This window comes from Chrysemys picta, chromosome 18 (genome assembly GCF_011386835.1).
Source record: "Chrysemys picta bellii isolate R12L10 chromosome 18, ASM1138683v2, whole genome shotgun sequence".
In the NCBI taxonomy this organism is placed as follows: Eukaryota; Metazoa; Chordata; order Testudines; family Emydidae; genus Chrysemys; species Chrysemys picta.
Window position 1 is genome coordinate 15859507 of NC_088808.1, and position 19794 is coordinate 15879300.

Consider the following 19794-nt stretch of genomic DNA (forward strand, 5'->3'; position numbering starts at 1 on the left):
TTAGCTGGAATGCCCGTCAGTTTTGTTCAGATCAGCAGCTGTCCTGTAGCAGGGTCAATTACAGTAAGAGGGGAGGCAGTGTGGTTAGTGGTTACAGCAAAGGTCTGGATGTCAGGAGAATGGGATTCTGATTCCAGTTTTGCTATTAGCGCACTGTGTTATCTTGGTTAAGACCCTTCATCTCTCTGGGCCCCTATTTTCTTTTCTGGAAAACAGGGTTAATGATACTTAGCACTTTGCAAAGGTTGGTTTGAGATCTCAGCTGAAAGTCGTTACAGTAAGTACAAAGTATTCTGTAAATGTCACTTGTCCAGATTCTGACTGTGGTTGCTCCATAAGGCTTGACAACAGGCTTTTCCTAGCGTGCCCCTAAGTTCTCTGCTTTGAAGTGGTTGTTTATTCCTCCTTCATCCTTTTTAATGATACGAGATGTGATCAAGAGGCAGCTAAGACTCAGTTACATAACTTGTTGCTAGGGTTTCTCTTTGGCAGCTCTACCCTGATATCTGTTTGCCTGCTGACTTTCAGGAACGCAGGGTTTTTCTGTTAAGCAGCCAACTCCCAAACCAGCTAACATTCTCCCCACCACCACCACCACTATTTTAAAATTCTAAATGGGTTTGAGAAAAGTTATTACTCTTGTTGAAGTGAAGGATTGATACCTAAACAGCAGAGTGGACAGGTGTTTAGCAGACTTCCACCTCAAAGCGTTCTGGTTTAATACACCTCAATCCTGATCTCCAACACACCTGCTAAAACAGTCCCGGGGTCCCACAAAGGATTGCCAGTGCATCACGGTCCTGATTTACAGCATTACCTCTTATTCTACTCTAGTCATAGGGCTCCTTACAGCTTTGCCAGAGCAAACAGAAAAATTGTCCTCAGTCCAGCACCATAGTGCCCTCCACAGTAATCAGGACATAATTCTCCTTTCCTCTTTCATGCCCGTCCTACTAATAAAATACTGTGCAAATAAGGGAGGGACCATTGTTTTCTTTGGCAAAAGATGAACGTCTGAGAAAATATTGAGACAGAGAAGGTGCCAAAGATGTGCCTGCTATGCCAAAGGAGAATGTGTCCCAAGATTGTCTTTAAGCCGCATTGTCTCTGCAAGGCCCCACATTGCAGCCCCATCAGTCTGTCTGTGAGGACTGCATGGAACTCCTTTCAGAGCATGTCATTATTCCTTGATCAGCCAGTGGAAGCTGTTGTTTTGAGTGGTACCAAATTCTTCCCACCTTCTTGAGACTAAGCATGCTGAATCCAAAGCTCCAGTCCAGGATTTAAACCTGGCAGCGCGGTCATTCAGCCCTGAATGCATTTTATTGGTCACAAATTTTCTTCCTGACTGCTGCTATTAGATATGCTTTGCTAGCCTGGATGCAGATGCCAGCACAGTATCAAACTGGTTGTGTCCAACATGTGTGGCCTATGCTTATTTTGTATATAATATGTGGTGAATTTATCCTCTTACCTGGAAATCATGTTTGATAAGGGATTACTAGTGGAAGTTGTTGCTTGTGGTCAGAGGCTAGTCTCTTTCAGAACTAGAGATTATTTCCCCCGCCTTGTGTCTCTAATATCCTGGGACCAACCCAGCTACAATAATGAGAAAGTTAACATTTTTATCCAATGGCTGTGCTTATCATCAGCTTTTCCATACTAGCCCAGTCTTCCACCTGAGTTGTTGTTTGCCAGATTTGTTATGTTTTGTGTTTTGGTTCCAAATTATAATTAACTAGTTTTAGTGGCAATTATTGCTTTGGAAGAATCAATTTAAGATGACCATAGATTGGCACCTCTTCAAATTCCCGTCTCCATTTGCTGGCAGGGAAGGAGATACTCAGACACCTGGGACTGATATAAAAATGGCTCACTAGAAATGGGTTTTGACTCTTTAAAATGCATATAAAATGACAGCTTATCAATTATTCTGTCAGCTCTGAAAGCACATTATAAAAATTGCATTTTCTCTGTTGACACTTTAGATTATTAGAACAAAATATTAAAATTATATATTTACTTTCCATAATCGATGCTATTGGTTTAATTTGCACTCTGAACTCAGCCTGGACAATGTAACCTAATATATTTCTGTCAAATCAGCAGTCTCTAATAATTTTCACTTTTTGTCTCTCATGCACTATAACAAAGCTGCAACATTAAGGTTCCAGACACTGTAGAGGAACATTTAAATCCAACAGAAAAGAAACCAAGCCTGTTTTCACTAGATATTTGACTTAGTTTTAGTGTCAGGTTTAAAGGTTACTTCATTGATCTTACATTTTATTAAACCTAAGTGTCTAGCCTAACTTTTCAAAATCTGTTTCTTTTTGCAAAACCTCAATTTGCGGCCTAAAATTAGTCTGACAACATCACTAACATCCATTAGGCTAGCTTTCTGGGTACGACATCTTTCCCTGGCAAACGATAGACTTGATTTAATGAACCTTTTCCCTCTCTTACATTTTGATTCTGACTCAGCTAAAACGATATTTCAAATGCAGAGAGAAATATCTTTTATTGGACCAACTTCTGTTGAAAGCTCCTCTCTCTGACCAATAGAAGTTGGTCCAATAAAAGATATTACCTCACCCACCTTGTCTTACTTTTTCGTTGGTTTTCTTTACTAGTTCTGATACATAGGACACTTCTGAAGTAGTAGATTTCGTTTTTAAGGGAGGGCTTCACTCCTGATTGTGTCCTCCCATGTTATCCTACCAATCGTAGTTAATCTCTTTCAGAATGTGACTGTTTAAATAAATGAAGGTACATTGTCAAGGAGTGGTCATTGGTCACATGTGCATTGTAGGAAAAGTGTGTTCCTGGAGTTGGGTATCTTTATCTTAATAATTACTAGTGTGTTTATTTTGATGTAAAAATCCCCTATTTCAAAAAATTTCATGAACTTGAATGTACTTAGTGTTGCTTATAGAGTTTTTTAAATCTTCCATAAAGGCTGTCAATTATTTGAACTTCCAGTTATGTTGCTTATTCCTCATGTCCTTTCAGTGATGTTCAACTGGTATCTTTTTGTAATAAATTCTCTTGAATCCCAGAAGCTTGCACTGTATACTCCTGGGGGCATTCTGCGCCAAAACATTTAAAATGCTGTGCACAATATTTTAAAATTCTGAAATTTTAGTTGTCAAAATAACACTACATAATCATGCCAGTTTCAATTATTTTGGTAATTTAGTTCAAAATACCTGTCCGCAAGTATGTCTGTAACAATACAGACACACACACAAATTCCCCCAGGAGCAGAGAGTTAAAGAACCCCCTATGACAACCCAGTTCCTGTTTCTCTGCCACCTTCCCCCCCACCCCACCCCACCCCCTGAGCCCAGCTTGGGGGGGGGGGGGGAGGGGACAGACACCCACAACCCCTCCCCCCCCCCCCCCGAGCCACCTACAGGGTCCCCCCCAGCCAATACACCCGAACCCCCTCCTCCCCAGAGCCCAACCACGGGGCCCACCCTTCCCGAGACAAACCCCTTCCCCCCCACCCCAGGGATCCAGAAGGAGAAACAGCCTGATGCTCAGTCCCAGGCCTGCACAGAGTTTCCTGTGCGCTGCCCTCTCCTTCCCCCAGGGCATGCTGGGAACTGCAGTTGCCAGGAACCCTCTAGCTCCCTCTCCCTCCCCCCCAGCAGCCCATTTCTGTGGGAAAAAGGAAATTCTGCGCTTACAACGTTCATTTCTTCAAAATTCTGCATTGCGCACTGGCGCAGAATTCCCCCAGGAGTAACTGTAAAGTGAGAGGTTAAAGTGTCAGAGTTTATCTTGTTTCCCCACTGAGTCCTAGCTACTGTCATGTAGGATATTTTGTACTTTCACTTATCAAAGGATAAATAATTGGTGTGATGCTATTTCCCCGACTCTCTCTCATTAAAAGGCAGATCAGAAGCGGCGCACAGAAATTTCCTTACTAGATGACATTTCATCGCAATGTCCGATCGTTTGGGGCAAATAACCAAGGGAAAGGATGGGAAAAGCAAGTACTCGACTCTCAGCCTGTTTGATAAGTATAAAGGAAAGTCAATAGAAGCTATCAGAACTACAGGTAAGTAATGCCAGAGACAAGCTAGTTAAGCTTTCTCTTGCAGGGTATGTCTTTACTGCAGCGTTAACTCAGTTGATTGGCCCCTGTGTGTGAGCAGCCACACTACAAAACCAAACTTGAGTTAATCTGTCCCCACTGGCGCTACACTCACCTGTGTATGTCGCTAGGACTTCTGAGGATATATCCCATGGCGCTTTGCTGCAGTAAGCTGCACTCTGATGGTTGCATGTAAGATACAGGAGGCAATTGTCCCGCTCTGCTCAGCGCTGGTCAGGCCTCAGGTGGTGTATTTTGTCCAGTTTTGTCCACACTTTAAAAAAGATGTGAGCAAAGAGGAGGAGTCCAGAGGAGAGCAACAAAAATGATAAAAGATATAGAAAACCTGACCTCTGAGGAAAGCTTTAAAAAAAATCTGGGCCGGTTGAGTCTTGAGTAAAGAAGACTGAAGGGGGACCTGATGATGATCTTCACATATGTTAAGGGCTGTTATAAAGAGGATGGTGATAAATTGCTCTTCATGTCCCCTGAAGGTAGGACAAGAAATAATTGGCTTAATATGCAGCAAGGGAGATTTAAATTGGATATTAGGAAAAACTTTCAAACTCCTAAGGATGGTTAAATACTGGAATAGTTTACCCAGGGAAGTTGTGGAATCCCTGTCATTGGAGGTTTTTAAGAACAGGTTAGACAAACACCTGTCAAGGATGGTCTGGGTATTCTTAATCCTGCCTGAGCACAGGGGACTGGACTAGATGACCTCTCAGGGTCTCATCCAGTCCTTTATTTTTATGGTTCTTTCCCAATTAGTTGTGGGAGAACTTGTCAGTTCTTTGGGCACATGGGGGAATTGTGGGAACGCATTGGAGGACTATCAGCACTCAAGCGGTTTAACCTGTGTCCTCACTGCAAAGTGAACTTGTTACAGTTCAATTAAAAGCCTCACTCAGGTTTTCGTCTACGCCCCAGGGCAGCTAGTCAGGATGTAAAGCAAACTAAACTCTGGCCAGAGATTTTTGTGTGTGGATTGGAGCTGGGTTAGGAGCCCAGGTGAACTCTGCAGTGAAAATATACCAGAAGTGGGGATACTGAGGTCAGAAAACTGAAACTAATAGGCTGGGTTTATTCTGAACTCAGTGTGGGATGGAAGAGTGGACAGAAGGAAGATTTTATCTCAATTTAGTAAACTAGGTCTAGTGGTTAGAGCAGAGGGGACTTGGATCCAGGACTGCGGGCTTCTATTTCTAGGGCTACAGATGTGTGGCCTTGGACAAGCCACTCAACTCCTCTGTGCCTTTACTTAGAATTATCATCTCCATTTCAGAGCTATTTACCTACGCGATTATAGGTGATGAGACGTAATGCACTGTTTGGAAAGCACTGTGAGATCCAACGGAGAGACAGGTTCAGTCCCAGCAAAGTTAACTGAGCCCTTCTTCCTGCTGGAGAAGATAAACTTGATGTTTTATGTGGTTTTCTAGATGAGGCTTTGGGCTAGAGCTTTAAATAAAAACCCACGGCCTTGTCTGATCTGCATAGTTACTAACAATCCCAGGACACTTTCCAGAAGAGGAAGGTTTTTGCCTCTGTCCTTGGCCAATATCTCCTGTCTTGTCACTGTTGTGTTTGGGTTATGTGCCAGCTGATTGTCAGTCCACCACAGAGGTGACAGCATTGCAGTGGTTCTTTTGGAGGAGAGAGTCTGTATAAATATGAAGTACTAATGTTATAGAAGTGCATATTAGCATTGCTGTTGCAGTGTGATTCTGCAGGTTAGGATCAGATTTTGCCACCCTTACTTTCATTAAGTAGTATCTTACTCCTATTTGTCCCATTGAAACAAATGGGACTATTTGAGGGGTAAGGCATATAACTGAGGTAAATGAGGAGAATCTAGCCCTTAGTGACCTGCTGTCCCTGTCACCAGTTATTCCTAGACATGGCTTACAGAGTCTTGGGAAAGTTGCTGCTGCCCGGCGCATGCCACCTCCTGCAAACTTGCCAAGCTTGAAGTCTGAGAACAAAGGAAACGACCCCAACATCATTATAGTACCCAAGGACGGTACAGGATGGGCAAACAAGCAGGATCAGCCAGACCAAAAGAGGCAAGTGGAGCAATTCTTATGTAAACCCTCTCAGACAAGAAACAGAAATTATACTCAGTCATGCTGAGCATTCTCTTTGGGCTTTACTAGTGACTTCTCCCCAGGTGGGATTGGTTACCATGTAGATTTAAGAATACTGTTGGATTACTAGATCCATAGAACCCTGCGTGTATACAAAATTTGTCTCTGAGTCCGATCTGCGATCCGCAAACATAGTCTGCGGATAGAAAGCAGATATCCACAGATTTTGATGGCTCTAAAGATCCAACCTCTCTTTTCATTCCTCTCAGCAGGAAGCACTCTGAATCAGTACTGAGCCAGTGCACAAGCTTCATATGAGGGGTCACTGTATTGCTAGAGTTGATTGTCTTCTTTACCCCACCTAATCTCAGTTGCCCTGTTGTCCTTTCCCAGTTCCAGTGTGACGGCTGCACAGCCGCAGGAGTCGCTGCCGCAGCAGGGTTTGCAGAAATCTGTCTCCAATTTACAGAAGCCGACACAGCCAATCAGTCAAGAGGTAGGTGCAAGTGGCGCTGACGACTGCTACTCAGTTTTCCCCGGGCCCATGCAGCCTAAAGATTGACCGATCATTGACCTCTGGAATGTTCTGCTGCTGTTAAATTATCAAATCTATAGGAAGAGTTCAGCTGAAACCTAGGGAAAATGGCTGAAATATAAGGAACTTGATTTGCATTTGTTAAGGCACTTTATTTTGGTTCTCATTTAAAGGTAGTTAGGTGACATCAGATCCAGTTGCTACTTCTAGCCAAAGGTTTCACTTGATAAGAAGTGATTTGGTTGCGCGTGACAAACAGCGAGTGTCAGGGCCTGAAAAATCCCCTAACAAGTGAGACGTTTCCCCCGCCAGTGAACGTTCAGACCTAACCCCTCTATAAGCTGCAGAATTTAAGCTTCTACTGTAGCTGAAAATTCCAAACCTGTGAGATTTTTGGAAAGTCAGGGCAGAAGAAGGGAGGTTGTTGGGTGTATGACAGAGAGTGAAAGTCTTCCAAGCATAAGATGTGGCGTAGAAGAAGGCTGAAAATTGAGTGGAAGAATGTGTGGGAAAAGTGGCAGAGAAGGGAGACTTTGGCAGAGGAACAGACTGAGAACAGGCAGAGGAAATAGACAGGGAAGCCAGTGAAAGTATCCAAAGCAGGAGAAGTCAGGGTCCGAGCGAGGAAGAGGATTTTAACTGCAGCATTTTGGATAGATTGGAATGGGGGAGGTGCAGAGCGAGGAGGTGGCGATCTCAGTTGGAGGATTGGGGCACTAGCAGGATCTAGTAACATCTGGATTATACAGTGATCTGACCACGATGGCATTGTCTTGTTTCACTTTCACCCAGAAGGTGAGGAACTTTCACGAGGGTCTTTTTCTTTTTGCAGAGTACAAATTCAGTGCCAGGTGGGCCAAAGTCATGGGCACAGCTGAATGGAAAGCCAGCAGGACAAGAAGGTGGTGAGTATGATTACGAATAATGGAGCAGCGTATGTGCACACTGCTTTATAAACACACATGATGAGCTCTTTTCCATGATGCACACCCAGTCTAAAGGCTTGTCTAGACATAGGTAAACTTGCACTAGTATAACTACAATGAGGTCATTACTGTCTATGCTGTTAATGGCTTCGGCTTGACTGAGGAGCCTGAAACCAAGGTAACATTTTGAGCAGAAAAATTAACTCCTTAAATTGGGATCTGGCTGATTGGGAATATGGCTGTTTTTATACGAGATGTAGGTTCTAGTTGCCATGAATATTGGTATTTAAGGCTCAGAAAGAATATCAGTAGGCCTGTGGCACTGAGCTTTTAACAGACCAGGAGCCACTAGCTCTTCAAATAAAATTGCAGAGTGTCTAAAGAATGAAATAGATTTAGAATGCAAAACGAGATGTAACAAGCTTATGAAAGCTGTCTCAAAGCTCAATCATCAAAGCAGAAGCTTACACTTGCCTGAGGTGACTACCAGCACAAATACATATTTAACCTTTGTATCTTTTTTTTTTTTTTTTTAAATTGCTGCTTTCTCTGAGATTGTTGCCATATGGACCCCATCTAGGGTAGGTTTTAAATCTGTGGGCCAAATTAGCATCTCCTAGAGAACTGTGGTCAAACATTGCCCTCTAAGAAAGTGCTAATGTGCTTTGAGAACTCAGTATAGATCAGGCCATTGTTAAGATACAGTACTTAAACCTGAGGAAAGAGCTACGTGCAGGGCTAAGAAGAGCTTAATTAGAGGATAATTGAATCAGAGAAATCAGGCTCCAAAGACTTATTAGGTCATCTTGTCCTCTGCACCTGTTCTGCAACCGCTTTGAGCAATTGCATTTACAGTCTAGTTAAAGCAACAGTTTCCAGTATTAACAGCAAGGATTGAGATCTTTGCCCATTTGCTCATTTATTTTAGTTATTGTGTCTTCCTTAAAGATGTCATTTTTGTTGAAGCGTTGGGGGAAGGGGAGAATTTTGTAAATCGGTTGTACTGTAATACGGTATTTGAGTTATCAATTGGGATGTGAATGCTGAAACTGTATGTATTTCCTGTCCAAAGGAATCTTCAGGGAAGGATGTTTACACTGCATTGCACTTACCCCAGTGCAGTGCATGCTGGGGAATTAGGCTCCATGCCGTTGATACTGGCACACACACAATCCTTCTGTTGTGCAGCATTATCTGTTTGGGAAAAGTTTGCTCTCCCCCCTGCCCCCTTTTGCCGAGTCATAATGTAAATCTGTCTTGAAAGATGCTAGTTAACCTTCGCTGTTCATGCTATTAGAATTCTCACTATTCAGACAGATCAGTGCAATAATGCAGTACAGTTGGGAACTTTGGTACTATAAATGTTTGAGATGTGACCCATCTCATACATTTTAAGAACATAAGAACGGCCATACTAGGTCAGACCAAAGGTCCATCCAGCCCAGTATCCTGTCTGCCGACAGTGGCCAAGGCCAGGTGCCCCAGAGGGAGTGAACCTAACAGGTAATGATCAAGTGATCTCTCTCCTGCCATCCATCTCCACCCTCTGACAAACAGAGGCATGGGACACCATTCCTTACCCATCCTGGCTAATAGCCATTAATGGACTTAACCTCCATGAATTTATCTAGTTCTCTTTTAAACCCTGTTATAGTCCTAGCCTTCACAACCTTCTCAGGCAAGGAGTTCTTACATTTTAAGACTGATAACTTTTGCCAAATGTTTGTTTGGAAATGCTACGTATAGTACGAACTTTTTTAACTGGAAACAATTTTCAACTATGGGATGAAGAACCACGATTTTGACCATGCAAGATCCTATGCTGTGAAACAGCATCTATGAACATGTTACAAAGTAACATTTTTTAAAACCGTCTCTCCAGAATTTAAAGGGACACTGTTAAAATAGGTTATGCTCTAAATTTTGCTAGTCTGTAAATGTTTTTTATGCTTTTACCAAAAGCGATAGAAATATTTTAATTTAAACTAATTTTTAAAGAAATTGTAAAGAAAATGGTAGGGTAGATTTTGTTTTGGCTTTTTTTTATTGGTTGTTTTTTTGTTTTTGATTTTTGGGGTTTTTTTTAATTGACTAATCCTCTCCGTTATTGGAAACCTGAACACAACAGCACTGACTTAATGTATGAGTTCCAGAAAGTGAAACTGACTAAATAGGCCAATTTTGCTTCACTTTTCAGAGCAGAAATGGCAAAGATCTTCAGGTGTGTTTAATAAACACAGGTGGGGTGTGTAACATACAGTTTTGAAATGGGACTTTTTATTTGGACAATGCCCCTTTAGTGCAAGGAAACAGTTATCAAAACAAAGCACACACTACTCAACAGGCTCAGGATTTCTGTGCGTTAGTTACAAAATGACTTTCTGATGAAGTGTTCTTTAATATTGTGTACGGTTGTAATGCTGGCAGTTTTCTTCTACACAGTGTAATCTTGCGAATGGGTTTAGGATGAATTGCGGTTCACTGCTTTCTACTCACCATTGGATCTTTATAACAAACAAAAAGCCACCTTAGAGTTGCATTTTATGATCGCTAGAGACTCAGCAGGGTAACTCTCCAGTAAGAATAACTGAACCTGGGCAGATTTGGTCAGTGATCTGTATCTTAATGCTATAAAGGAAGGCAGTATATGTACCACAGTGTAACACTTGATGCTTATTTATAACTTCTCACAGAGAACATTGCAGGGAGCATAACAACATAATTCTGCAGTGGACAAAGTTGGAGGAATCTGAATATAAATGTTTAGTGCTTCATAGCATTTCTGAAGTGAGCTTCCTGAATTTTCATTTCCAGTTCAGTGTGAATGAACATATTGTACAAAAATAATCAGGGAGCTGCAGAACTTTAATTAGTTTTGTTGAACACAGGAATTTAAATGAAACCCATGCATTAGTAGTGGCTAGGTACTTCAGTATGGACGTGTATTGTCATGTTAGCCACAGCCAGGCATGTCAATAACTAGTTAGCAAATGCTGAGGCAGGCAATAATTTGTGTTTGTGCTAGAAACTGAGATTTTTCTCGAGAAAAATTTTTGTGCTATGGTTCCTGGATGATTACAAACAAGGCAGGGCTGTTGCAGGACGGAGCAGCCTTGTCTTATCTGTGTTGTGCTCTTATTTCTTCAACAGGTTCAAGGGCCTCAAGCCGACTGTTATCCTTCTCTCCCGAGGAATTTCCGACGCTGAAAGCAGCTGGCGAGCAGGACAAGGTTGGCAAAGAAAAGGGCGCCTTAGATCTGTCGTATGGGCCAGGACCAAGCCTCCGCCCCCAGAGTAAGTAAATGGCAGCATATTGCTTTCCTGCCAGCCAGCCAGCCACAACCCTTCAGATCATTTTTTAAAAAAGTGGAGAAATGGCCCTCAGGCCAGTCTGCAGTAGTTTCGAATGCTTCCTCTCCCGTGTTGTCTGTCACTCCTACAGGCCTCCATGGTCTGTTTGTCTCCGCAAATAACGACAGAATCTTGGGGCTGAAATTGGGCACTTGAGTTCTGCAGGACAGACAGCTAAATATTTACTGTCATCTGCCTAATAATTACTTAAAAATTGCTCTTTGTGTGAGGGAAGAAGGTTATGTTGGGCAGTGGGATGCAAATGAAATATTGTATCAGTTCTGTTCCCTAATGAACATTTGTCCGTAGCGCAAACTATCACTTAACTGTAGCAGCACTTTTGATAGGAAATACCCACTATTGGGATAGCAGAGATGGTGTAGGTCAGTATTTGGGCTCACTGACGGCTAGCTGCATGCGTAAGCTTGCACAGTCACTGCTGCAGCAATTCCTTAGTAACAGTTGATGCTATTAGTCTCTTCTATGAAATGTCTGTAAATTTTCCATTGTTCCTTGATTTGGTCTTTCTCTCCTTTGACATTAATTACGAAGCCACCAAGTTATTCTGAGCCTGGAAACTCTTTGCTTGATGACCTTCGACATGTGCCCTCCCCCACACACTCACACATGTATTATTTCATTTTCAGATGTCACCAGTTGGAGGGAGGGCGGTGGGAGGAACATTACCTCTGCCACATCTCTGACCGCCTCCCCTCCTGAGCCGGGCAGCAAGACCTCTAGCACAGGAGATGGAGCCCCCTCCTCAGCGAGTGCCAGCGATCCTAAGGAGCCCTCTCTCCGCCCGGCTCAGCCTATCCGTAAAGGGGCTTCGCAGTTCATGGGAAATGCGTACCATCCGCCTACGTACCATGACATGCTACCTGCTTTTGTAAGTCCCTCTGCTCCCACGAGCTGTGTGCGCGCGTCCGTTTCTCCCTGATTGTAGGGTGTCACCGTTCCCACTCAAAGAAATTAATAGTGTGTGAGGGGGAAAAATGTTATGTCTGATTCTGCTAGCAGAGGCACCAAATTTCCAGATCCTCCCCTCCCAGGTATTGCTCTGGGCCGGCTGAGATCTCTTCCCTTATTTGTCTTGCCATTCCCATCTTGTAGATTTCTCTGACATTTGTCCTCAATAGCCAACATAAGTGCAACACTGATCCCCTCCATTCAGAAAGAAATGCCTGCGTCCGCTGAAAAGCCTCATTACCTCTCAACTGGCACGGGAAAGGATGGTGTCCAAGATGACACCATGCCTGCCAATCAGATAAATCTGAAATGTTCTCCCTCCCTTCCGAACCCCAGCACTAAAATGCCCTTGTAATATTAATAAATATATTTTTTTTGGCAAAGAAAAACCAGTATGTTTATCGTTGTTCTGTTTCAGATGTGTCCACAACAGTCATCTGAGGTCCCTGGATCACTGGACCGTGGGTCTTTCCCCCTTCCTCAGCTTCGGCTTGAGCCCCGTGTCCCTTTCAGACAATACCAGATGAATGACCAAGATGGGTAAGGCCTCCAGAACGGACTCACTTGCAGAGGAAAATTAATATAGGATAAGTTCCTTATCTTATGCAAGAATCTTATGAAATGAGCCAGCCTGGTGGATAAAGCTGTATGCCTGGCTTCATTTAAAGCCTCAGTGTTTTGCTTCCTCTGCAGCAGGGTCAGGGAGTGTTACAGAGGCAGGGAGCTGAGCTTCCAGAAGATGAGCGAGTCCTGCACTTTGTTCAAGGAACAGAAGAACCTCAAAAGAAATCCTGTCCAGTCCTAGGTCATAAGGATGGTGTCTGTGACCTATAGGCATCCAGGAGGGGCTATTGGAGGCTCTATAATAAACAATGAGGGGAGAGGAGGGAGGATTTAAAGGGCAATAACAGTTGTTTGTAGGTTTGCTGCGTAAGCATGAGACACACAATGTAGCTTAAACTGGTGCATTGTTATAAATTGCAGGCATATAGATTCCCTGCGCTTTCCATCCTTCTCTCTTAACCGGTGTTTGCAGCAATAACTTTTTGTCTCACCATATAGAAAAGAGAATAGACCTGGGGTATCTCGCCCAACGCGTCCAGTTCGGCAGCAAGGAGAGCGGGCTCCCCGGCCCACCATTATCAATGCAGAAAACCTGAAGGAGCTGGATGAACTCGACACTGATGCAGATGATGGTTGGGCAGGTAAAGTACCATTATCTTCTTGCTTCAAGCAAGCGGTAACTACTCAGGGAGTGAAGAGAATGAATTGCTAACCCCGCCATCCCAAAGAAAGACCCTATTCATTCCCATGCTCCCCTGCTCTCCACACAAAAGAGGAGGGTGTTCTATGCAGCTGGTGGTGGTGTAAATGATGGTACAATAGATCGTTCAGGTCCTCCCATCATGCTGTACTCAAGGAACTGGATCTGAGGATTCACAAGCTTGATAACACCATGTGGCAGAAAGGGAACCGCTGGAGCTGATCTTCCCTTCTGGGAAGAGATGGAGTCAAAGTTAGCCGCAAATCCTGAGAGTCCCATCGTCTCAGTGCATGCAGCTGAAGTCTAGCTATGTATGATCTCGGGCACAGGATGCTTCATCTCCGTTTTCGTCCTCCCTGTCTGTAATGCATGCTACCAGTCTTCTGAAATCTGCCTGCGATTGAGATGTGTGGTCAAGACCTACACTGCTTGTTTTCGATAGTCCTAATAATAGTGCTGTGCTTGGACACTCAGTTTTTCTAAGTTGTGTCTGGTTTATGCCTATAGAGTGGTGCAGATCAAGATGCTTTTCAGTTTGTTATAGGGCCCTCTTTCTTTCCTTTGATGTATCCTTTCTTCACTCCCGCCACTATAGGCATACATGACGAAGTGGATTACTCCGAGAAACTGAAGTTTAGCGAAGATGAGGAAGAGGAAGAAGCTCTTAAAGACGGAAGACAGAAATGGTAAGAGGTGTCTGTCTGACATTCCATTGGTGCTGTGTTCATACCTTTGGTTTCTCTTTCAACAAGTGTAAAAATTATCATAGGCTATTTAAAATTTGTTCTAATCATCAACTGTATGGTATAACCTCATGGATTCCACTTTTCAAAATCTATGTTGAGACAGCTTTGTGGCATAGATAGGATACGTGACTGGGCGCCAGGAGACCTGTGTTCTGTTCCTTGTTATGCCACTGACGAGCCTTGTGACCTTGGGCAAGTTACTTCATCTTTGTGTACCTCATTTCTTCCATCTGTAAAAATGGTGGCTTTAATACTTACACATCTTTACAAAGCGTTTTGTGATCTACGGATGAAAAGCCCAATATACGTGTCAAGTATTTTTGTTTGTTGGATTCTCTAGTCCCTCTTTCCATTGTATTGTAGCTCGTATAACAAGCCTTCTTATGACTTGATGAATGAGTTGAAAATGTGTTTTGAGATTATTTGGAAATGGTAATATCAATGGCATTTGTACAACAGGAACAGCTGGGACCCCAGAAGGCAGCGACAGCTGTCCCTGAGCTCTGCAGACAGTGCAGATATTAAACACACCCTGGAGGAAGGAAAGAACTGGGGTGACCCAGTTGGTTTGTCTCGGTCAGTTGTCAAGGTGCAAGGCCCCCAGCAGCCTTCAAGGAAGCTGAATGGCTGGACCCCTGCATCAGAATATCAGGTATGTTGAAGTTGCATAGATTGGCTTGTGCTGACAGGACGCTTAATATAACAAATTACTCTGCTTCAGAATCCATGTTGAATTATACAAACAGCGGTCTAGCTTGAAGCACCCATTGTGACAAAATGAAACCTGAGTAAAGCGTGAGTAGTTTAGTGAGCAGCTAATCATAACAGGCAGGAAGACTGGGAGAGGATATTCTTTTGAGCCTACCAACTCTGCTCCTAATCATTTGGAGGGTGGGTGCACTGCTGAATGATACAAAGCACTTCCTTTTCTCCCAGCTGTAGAGATTTTCCCGTGCAACACCCCCAGTAGAGAGAGGAGAGTGAGAATTTAAGCTGGGCCAGAATGCTTAGGTTGCCCCAAGACTTGTTTTGTGTGTGTCAATTTAGTAATGTTGTCTTTGGAATTTGTGCATGGTGGCAATCAGTTTCCATCAAAAAGCAGGGGTCAGGTTTTTTTTTCAAAAACTTTTTAAGCGTTTAGCAATTTAAGACTGAACCAAATGGGGTCGTGGACATATTCTCAGCTAAGAAGCTCTCTGTAGGTGGAGGGGAGGGGTTGTACCTTGTGTGGGATTAAAAAGGTTAAACTGCATGAGGCTAGTTTTTTCAGATGATGCTCAGTGGGGTATTCCTTCCTTTGGCAGAAGCCCCCACTGGGATGTATTCTCAGACAGCAGTCCTTGGAGGATAAAGAAGAAAAGGTGCCCCTGAGACAGAAGTTTGTCCACTCTGAGATCTCGGAAGCTGTTGAGCGAGCCAGGAGGCGACGTGAGGAGGAAGAGCGACGAGCCAGAGAGGAACGCCTGGCTGCCTGTGCTGCCAAACTCAAGCAGCTAGATCAGAAATGCAAACTGGCTCAGAAACCAGGAGAGACCCAGAAACATGTGGAGAATGAAGATCTGAAACCCCCGAGTGTGGAAAAGAAGGTGGCTCAGGAGAATGGTCATACGTTCCGTAGAGGTAGGGAGATGTTACCTTGCGTTTATATTATCGCCTTTTAGCTGAGCAAGGATGTAACCGCGCACTGCGGGGACAAAGAAAGTGGTCGCAGGCTGCTTTGAGTCACATCACAAGGGATCCATTTTTTCTAGTTTTCTAAAGAACATTTATTTTGGGTCAATAACGTAGGGCCTCCTTTAAAGGGACACAATTGATTAAAAACTGTATTAAAAAGAAAAAAAAATCCTACCACCCCAATTTCCTTATCCAAGTTACAAACAACACCTTACCTGATTAGACAGAATTTTTACAGTCTGATTTACTTATTATGCCCTCTCTTTACTTGTCTCTCAATTTAGATGAGAACAAAGCCTCAAATTCCATTGTTATTTGTATAGTCAATTTCGCTTTCAGGTTTTCATGCTTTAATACAACACTACAATATTTAGGGTGCAAATACTGTAGAAAATGTTTAGAAAAACTTTCAATTTGGATGGTAGTCTTTTTCAGAGCTTAATTTGAAACAAACTAATTTAAGATGAGATTTGATGCAACCAGTGACACTTAAGTAGGTCCTTAAATACACATGAAGAGCAGCAGTTGGCTCTCAACAAAGGAATGGTGTGTTTGTACAGTAACTCCTCACTTAACATTGTAGTTATGTTCCTGAAAAACGCAACTTTAAGTGAATCCAATTTCCCCATAAGAATTAATGTAAAGGGGGAGGGAGGGTTAGGTTCCAGGGAAATTTTTTTCACCAGACAAAAGACACACACACACACACACACACACACACACTAAGTTTTTTAAACAAACAATTTAATACTGGTACATAGCAATGATGATTGTGAAGCTTGGTTGAGGTAGTGAAGTCAGAGGGTGGGATATTTCCCAGGGAATGCCTTACTGCTAAATGATGACTAGCAATTGGCTGAGCCCTCAAGGGCTCGTTATTAATGTAGCCTTACACTCTACAAGGCAGCACAAATGTAAGCGTGTGCTTCGCAGTATCATGTATATAGTTGGATTCAGTAGTAGTTTAGTTAGTATAGATAGTTTTCTCTCATAAGTTTCCTTTGGGGAATTCCCCCCCCCCTCCCACACACACATTTTCCCCGGCTCCAGGTATGCCTCGGGCTTTAAGCTGTGCTCAGACTGCGGCAGGTTTATGCCGAGAAGTGACCCGCACACTCGTGCTTGAAGTGTCTTGGGGAGGGTCACCTCACCGTTGTAAAATCTGTAGAGAGTTTTGCCCCAGGACCGTCAAGAACAGAGAACAGCACCTCCGAGTTTTGCTTATGGAGGCAGCATTTCGGCCTCAGTCAGACCCTGGTGCGGCAGACCCAGCCCCAAGCGCCGCCTCCTCGGTGTGCAGCGCTCTGGCACCATCGATGCATGAGCCGGTGCCGAGGAAGGACTCCTCTAAGGACCCTCGGCACCCCCACGGCTCCACGCACAGGTCCAAGGCATTGGTCAGGCACGGGTCTCACTCCCCAGTGCCTCATAAAAGAAAGAAGGCCGACAGAGGGCGTTCCCCGACCAGCATCAGCATTGACAGCATTAGAAAGGCCAACTGGCTGATTAGTGGCCGTGTTCTGTGCGTCCTGCAGGAGATCTGTGCTCTAGAACTCTGCCTCTTGCTCCACCAAGGGTTAAAAAATTCTAAAAAGTGTGTTTGACTCATAAGGGCAGGGGCAAGCGCCTTGTCATTAAAATGACCCTTGTGGTCAATGTAAGGAGTGGCATTGGGCTCAAAATGGATTATTTTTCATTTTTCCTTGGTCAGAAGGATGGTGTAGCATTGGAGGGTTGTGTGAGCAGAGCAAGGAAAATGGAATGATCTTTAGGGCGGTCGAAGGAAGATAGCAGGTGAAATACTGTACATATGGTATAATAGAGTGGAATGGCGAGTTCACCTGTGTAATACAATCACAATGTGCTCACAGGTCGTATGTGCAGTGTTCTCACAGGTAGCCTAAGCTAGCAGCTTTATAATGTGGGCTATTCTTGTGGGCAGCAGAACTTAATCCAATCTTGTTTTCATCCCCCCCAGCTACTTCTGAATTTCATGCACAGGATGTCTCTGTTGGTTATCTAGAAGAGGAAACCACAGCCACAACAGTAGCTGCCCAAAACAGCACTGAGGAGGAGATTAGAGAAGCCACGTCCCCAGCACAAGAGTTCAATAAATACCAGAAATCACTTCCTCCAAGATTCCAGAGGCAGCAGCAGCAGCAACAGCAGCAGGTAAGAGGTCTGACAGCTCCGCCTTCCCCCCACCAGCACACTCACACCTTCTCTCTCTTCACTGCACACCCTCATCAAATGTTGTTGTTTATTTGGGGCCAAATCTTATGCTCAGCACCAAGTAACCAGGCTTTGTGCTAGGGAGGTCCAGGGGGTGGGAAACAGGAATCTTCCTCCTGGCTCTGCTTTCAGCATGCTTGGACACAAGAATCCCCTATGGAGCTGTACTTGGGAATATAGATTTTCTGTGTAGGCTGCACACATCTTACATGCCCTTGTTCATAGCTTCTGAGATTATGAGGCTGGACGAGACCATTGTGATTATCTAGTTCTAGTCTGACATCCTGTCGTCCATGGGACTTTTCTTGATCAGTCTTGATGTAAAATTTCCAGTGATGGAGAGTCCATCACAACCCTTGGAAAATTGTTCCTGTTGTTAATTACCCTCACTGTTTAAAAATAAATAAATTGAGCCTTATTGATAGGTGAATGAGTCTAGCTTCAACTTCCAGCCATTGGATTTTTTTAGACCTTTGTTTGTTAGATTGAAGAGCCCATTATTATCAAATTTCTTCTCCTTGTGTAGGTACTTACAGTCTGTGATCAAATCACCCCGTAACCACCTCTTTGTTAAATTAAATAAAATGAGCTCCTCGAGCCTTTCATTGTAAGACGTGTTTTCCAGTCCTACATCTAGAGGCTTCTGTGGTTGGGGAAGCAATGGGTGGGAGAGCAGGATTTGCCCCTTTGTCTCTGCCATTCACTTTAAAGAATAGTATTAGACCAGTGGTTCCCAAACTTGGTTTGCGGCTTGTTCAGGGTAAGCCCCTGGCGGGCCGTGAGACGCTTTGTTTACCTGAGTGTCCGCAGGTATGGCCGCTCGCAGCTCCCAGTGGCTGCGGTTCGCCGTTCCCAACCAATGGGAGCTGCAGGAAGCGGTGGCCTGGCCCACACCGCTTCCCGCAGCTCCCATTGGCCGGGAACAGCGAGCAGCCTTACCTGCGGACGATCAGGTAAACAAAGTGTGTCGCGGCCTACCAGGGGCTTACCCTGAACAAGCCGCGAACCAAGTTTGGGAGCCACTGTACTAGACAATGATGTGTGAAGTGTTGGCTTCTATGCTAAACTTGTCTTGTTGCCTCCTGGCAGTATCGTTTTAGGGTTATGTAGTTTTTAAAACAGAGCTCTGGGTTGTAAGGTTGTTGCCAGGATCATCGGAATCAAATACACACAGAGGGGTGGGTTCCTCTTCCCGTGGCCAAAATTAAAGGTGCAGCAGTGGGGTCTTCTCCTACCAATGCAGCGCTGCCACTGTGGGCCTGATCCAACATGGTGCTTTGCACCCTTGGCTCCCATGGCCTTCAGTGGGAGCAAAGCGTGCTTAGCACTTTGCTGGATCAGGCCCTTTGTGAACATGTCCCCTAACTTCCACTGACCAAGACGTATGTCAGAAATCTCTCCGCTCCCCAGGGAGTGGGTGGGTGCTAACAGGCCCAGGCATGCATGGAAGGGGAAATAAAGGAGGCTGCAGGGGGCAGTCAAACCCTTGTGCAATAGGTCTATTTTCTTAGTAGACTTGGACTCTAATATGAAATACATCTACTGAGAGTTCCTTGCTCTGTACCCATGTTCTGGAATGTGGTCAGCTGTCTGCCTACTAGAAGAGCCCACTGTTGCATCTTCGGTTGGCAGGTGATTATGCCCTGCCTGAAATGGGTCTCAGGGGTGTGGAACTGGAATGTGTCGCAGTCCACCTCCTCCCTGTTCTGTGTAAAGATGGTGTTTGCAGTTTGCCTGCTACTTGCCTTCTATTCTGCCCCCCATCTCTTTTGTCCTGTATTGGCTCCTTCAGTTCAGCTTATTTGTTTGAATTTTAAGTGTGTAGTTGGTTTTAAGTTTTTATTTCATTACAGAATGTTCTTCAGTGCCATGCCCAGCCTGGATTGCTCTATAACTATGATTTCCCCA

General features: G+C 44.1%; 1 protein-coding gene across 20 annotated transcripts in view; it reads left to right on the forward strand.

Moving 5' to 3' along the window:
* The window catches only part of PRRC2B (proline rich coiled-coil 2B), a 63814-nt gene that overhangs the window by 14586 nt on the left and 29434 nt on the right, over nt 1-19794 (forward strand). For 19 of the 20 annotated variants that reach the window (XR_006175389.2, XR_006175390.2, XR_010593642.1 and 16 more), the window contains exons 2-13: nt 3899-4066; nt 5991-6168; nt 6583-6685; nt 7557-7629; nt 10801-10944; nt 11649-11890; nt 12389-12510; nt 13033-13175; nt 13830-13920; nt 14440-14632; nt 15285-15600; nt 17633-17826. Coding sequence is in view for 12 of the 20 variants with exons in the window: in XM_008169148.4 (XP_008167370.2) it covers nt 3952-4066; nt 5991-6168; nt 6583-6685; nt 7557-7629; nt 10801-10944; nt 11649-11890; nt 12389-12510; nt 13033-13175; nt 13830-13920; nt 14440-14632; nt 15285-15600; nt 17633-17826 (1914 nt within the window). In the remaining 8 variants the exon portion in view is untranslated. The remainder of the gene's footprint in view (nt 1-3898; nt 4067-5990; nt 6169-6582; nt 6686-7556; nt 7630-10800; nt 10945-11648; nt 11891-12388; nt 12511-13032; nt 13176-13829; nt 13921-14439; nt 14633-15284; nt 15601-17632; nt 17827-19794) is intronic. The other variant, XM_008169146.4, reaches the window with a different exon arrangement.